The sequence below is a fragment of the Lactuca saligna genome, chromosome 4 (genome assembly GCF_052625555.1).
Source record: "Lactuca saligna cultivar CGN05327 chromosome 4, ASM5262555v1, whole genome shotgun sequence".
Classification (NCBI taxonomy): Eukaryota; Viridiplantae; Streptophyta; class Magnoliopsida; order Asterales; family Asteraceae; genus Lactuca; species Lactuca saligna.
The window spans coordinates 97,172,265-97,176,312 of NC_136420.1; the positions used below are offsets into that span (position 1 = coordinate 97,172,265).

The 4,048-nt window shown below is 38.6% G+C and overlaps 1 protein-coding gene across 1 annotated transcript; it reads right to left on the reverse strand.

Annotated features, from left to right (window-relative positions):
• Positions 1–442: 442 nt before the first annotated feature.
• On the reverse strand, positions 443–3,572 carry PTAC2 (plastid transcriptionally active 2). The gene is made up of 4 exons (XM_078990858.1): positions 1,521–3,572; positions 1,145–1,459; positions 956–1,063; positions 443–876 (listed from the first exon to the last, which is right to left on the reverse strand). Exons 1-4 carry the CDS (start codon positions 3,383–3,385, stop codon positions 525–527), a joined length of 2,640 nt encoding a protein of 879 aa, XP_078846984.1. The 5' UTR covers positions 3,386–3,572; the 3' UTR covers positions 443–524.
• Positions 3,573–4,048: the final 476 nt, after the last annotated feature.

Genomic DNA, 4,048 nt, shown 5'->3' on the forward strand with positions numbered 1-4,048 from the left:
CTACACCACACTCACAAAGTTTTCACAATTTCAAATTCTATAACAAACACATTTTTCAAAGTAAAATGTTTTGATTAAAAAAATTCCCCGTGTTCAATTTTTTAATAAAAGGAAATAACAATATGATACTCTAATCTAATACTTCAATAAATGGAATTATCGACCTATATTTTGCATTCAGGAGTTTTTATATGTACCATTTAAGATCCCAAATGAATCTAACTTTTTGTTAACGACAACTAATAACAACGTACCTTCACTGATTTGTTTATTATAACATCCTGCTTTCATGTCTTCCTATTACAACATTGTACTTTTTAAAAACCTACCCAATTATATCAATGTCATCAACATACAAACCAATTGCAAGTGCTATAATTGGCTCCTATCATAACAAAAAGCCACTAAATCAAATCTAGAAAGCTTGAGGCAACCATACACATCAGCAAAAATACTAACATCTCATTTCCCATAACTAACATATAGTTATTAGTCAACAAAACAAAATTGGGTTTTTCAAAATTCTAAAAGGAGCCTGTTGCCACCTCTGTTCTTGTATCGATGTGGGCCCCACTCCCACCATTTAAACCAATCTTTACTTCACCATTATTCATCCCACCTTTTCTCACCTTACCCTTGTTTGTTCTTGAATCCACAACAGGAAAAGGAGCATTACTCAAATTCATAATCTCATTCTCAGACCCTTTTCCCATATCAACCAAAATCTTTTTAAGCTGAGGTTTTTGACACACGATTCTACCCTTGTTCCACCCAGGTAAACAGAAAGATGATGAAACACTGTCTTTCAAAATCGAATACACCATTTTTGCAACTGGAAAATCTCTTGTTATGGAACTCTTCTCCATCTGTCCTCTTCTGCTTCACAAAAATATTTATAAGAAAGAAAACTTGCATAAAAATAACAAACTCCAAATTATCATGTTTACAAACTTACACTACAACTACTGAAGCTAAATGAGGAAGATCCTCTTTTTCCTTTAACATCTCTCTCATGTTCTCAAACCAAAGTGATAGAGCTGTACACGCACCCCCAGGCCACAACCTAAGAGCCATTTTAATAAAAATAAAAATAAAAATGATTATTATTATTTTCTGCAATGAGAATATTTGATATTATTTATACCTGTGTACATCAACAGACCATATACGTTTGCTCTTACGGAATATTTCAGGGAAAAGGCCTCTTTTTGTTGCTTCTTTAAGCACTCTTGTAGCTCTTTCTTTTTGACCTAACCACCAAAGAGCTTCTAGAAGTGTGTTGTAGAATCTTAACCCTAATCCACGCCCTTCTGTGTTTAATTTATCAAAAACATATTCCACCATTTGCCAATTCGATTCATCATCATAATCCCCCCTAATCATCCTCCCAATCACTTGATGAATGTTTGATGAATCACATCTTATCATCTCATCCAACAACTCATGTGCATCATCCCACCTGAAAAATCACCATTGATTTAATTATTTGGATAACTTTTAACTACTAACTATTAACTAACCTTTCGGATTTTGCATAGATTGATAGCATCATGCAGTAGCTCATGACACTAGGCAACTCCACCATTTTCTCAATTTCTTGAAACTGTTCTTCACTTTCATCTACAAGACCTGCAAAGCAGTAAACACTCAAAACTGCTTCAAGTGTACGTTCATCTGGATTACACTTTGCTTTTTCCATATCAACATAAGCTTTGATTGCATCTTCAAATTGTCCACCTTGTCTAAATGCTTCAATCACTCCATTGAAAGTATCTGTGTCACCCGAAACACCAACTTCACTCATTCGCGACACTATTGCTTCACTTTCTTTGTATAATCCCCCTCTTGAAAACACATCAATCAAAGAATTAAAAGTTTCAATGGTTGGATTCCTACCGAGTTCATTCATTGTATTGAAAGTGACAAGAGCTTCTTCATATAATGCAGCTTGTCCATAAGCTTCTATGATTCCAGTGTAAGCTTTTGAACTTGGGACTAATCCGGTTTCTCTCATGTGTAGTAAAATCCTTTTAGCATCTTCATGAAGTCCTCCTTTCCCACATGAGACTATTAATCCTTCATATGTTTCCATATTCGGGTCGATTTTTTCATCTACCATATCATTGAATAAAGTTATCACTTCTTTGAAATACCCACCTTCTCCAAAAACATCTATAAGAATGTTGTATGTGGCAGCATCTAGTCCCATACTGCTAACTTTCATTTCAAGAAAAAGTTCACGAACTTCATCGTATCTTCCTTGTTTCCCAAAAAGATTCAATAGAATAGTGTAGGTCATTGCATTAGGTATACAACCAGCAGTCTGCATTTGCCTAAACACATCCAATGCATCCTTTGTTTGTTCCAAATCTGAGTATGCTTCCAATAGGACATTATAGCATGATGCTTCGGGTAAATTCCCTCTTGATTCCATCTCCATAAGAAGGTCTGAAACCTTTTTGAGATTACCCAATTTGCCGAAAGTTTGAACTAAGTAATCGTAACTGGTGGTATCTGGTATTGTTCCACCTTCGTTCATGGTTCTGAAAACCATTACAGCTTCATCGCCTAAACCTCTATTAGCACAAGTAGCGAGAAGAGTGTTATAAGTAACTAAATCTGGTTGTAACCCTTCATGTCGCATTTCAGCGAATAAACTCAATAAGCCTTCCCAATCATACCCACCTCTCGCACAGGAGTTTATCACAGTGTTGTATGTCAAGATATTGGGGGAAATTCCTTCTTTTTTCATTCTATCAAGAAGCTGTAGGGAAGTTTCATACTGACCGTTTCGCCCATAGGCGTTGATGATCGAGGTATATGAAAACACGGTACGAGGCACCCCTTCGCTGGGCATTTCCTCGAACACGTCGTAGCATTTGTCAAGAAGACCTTCACGACCCAAAATTCCGATAACAATCGTGTAGATATGATCATTCGGCTTCGACCAGACCTGCCGCTGCATTTGCTTAAAGAGACGTAAAGATCTTTGCCAGTCTCCACGTTGTGCGAGCTCTTTGAAAACCAAAGCGAAGTCATTGAGGCTAAGCTTGTTCTTGAACGGCTCCAAGCAACGAGCTATACTGCCCCGTGGGGGTAAGCCGGAGAGTTTATTCAGTAGGCTTTCAACTTCATAGCTGTACTTGCCTTTTTCGACGCTGTTTGAAGGGTATCCAAAGACCAGTTCTTTCGGTTTGGGTTTGGATCTGGTTCTAGATCGAGAGTTGGGTGGTTTGGCGAGGGAGCTCTCGCAGATTACTATTGACCGGCGCCCGGAAAATTTGAACCCTCGGGTGCTAAATTGGGGGAAATTATATTCCTGTATGGTGGTTTTGTTGGCACTACGGATGAGAATTGGCGAGATGGAGTGGTATGAAAGTGTCATCTTGTTGTTAGGGTTTTAGTTCGCATGAGTTGACGATATGTTTTACTCTCAGAAATTGAAAATCGACCTTGCTTCCCGAGTATCACTGTGTATTTAAGGGAGAGCCAGAGGTGCAGCAATTGAGCTTGAGCTGCAGCAGCGTAGAGGAGGAAGATGAGGAAGAAGACACTGACAGTGGCTTCGTTGTGGATAACAGGTTTTATTTGCCGCTTAAAAGAATCGGAGGAAGTGCACTAATAGACCTTGTAGTTTGAAGTTCGTATCTTAAACCCCTTATGTTTTTTTAAGCACATAAGACCAAACGGACTGGATGGTCGCTCTCCCTATTGGAAATTATAGAGGTTAAATTGCAAGTGGGCAAGTTTCCTCTATCATTGGTAGGGAAGAAATTTTTAGTGGGTGTATATGATTAATCCCTTGATAGGCCTTCAAAGGTTTTTATGGATCAAGGAATGGATCAAACCCACGCGCGCGCCTAGCCTAGCCTAACACTAGCCGACGCCGCGAGTGTGCGATTTAGGCGCACTTGGCACGACACATCGGTCACTGGGAGATGAGGAGTTTTTATTTTTGTTGAGTTCGGTTTAAGTCAGTTTGACCGACCCAGTCAAACGATTGACCAGAGTTGACTTCGTAGATAAGGTGACAAAATATTCTAGAAGG

Excerpts from the sequence above, each read along its gene's own strand:
- PTAC2 (XM_078990858.1), bottom strand. The coding sequence starts at position 3,385 with ATGACACTTTCATACCACTCCATCTCGCCAATTCTCATCCGTAGTGCC. Across the intron at positions 1,064-1,144 it reads TGGTCTGTTGATGTACACAG|GTTGTGGCCTGGGGGTGCGT; the intron begins GTATAAATAATA and ends AATGGCTCTTAG. Across the intron at positions 877-955 it reads TTAGCTTCAGTAGTTGTAGT|AAGAGGACAGATGGAGAAGA; the intron begins GTAAGTTTGTAA and ends TTTGTGAAGCAG.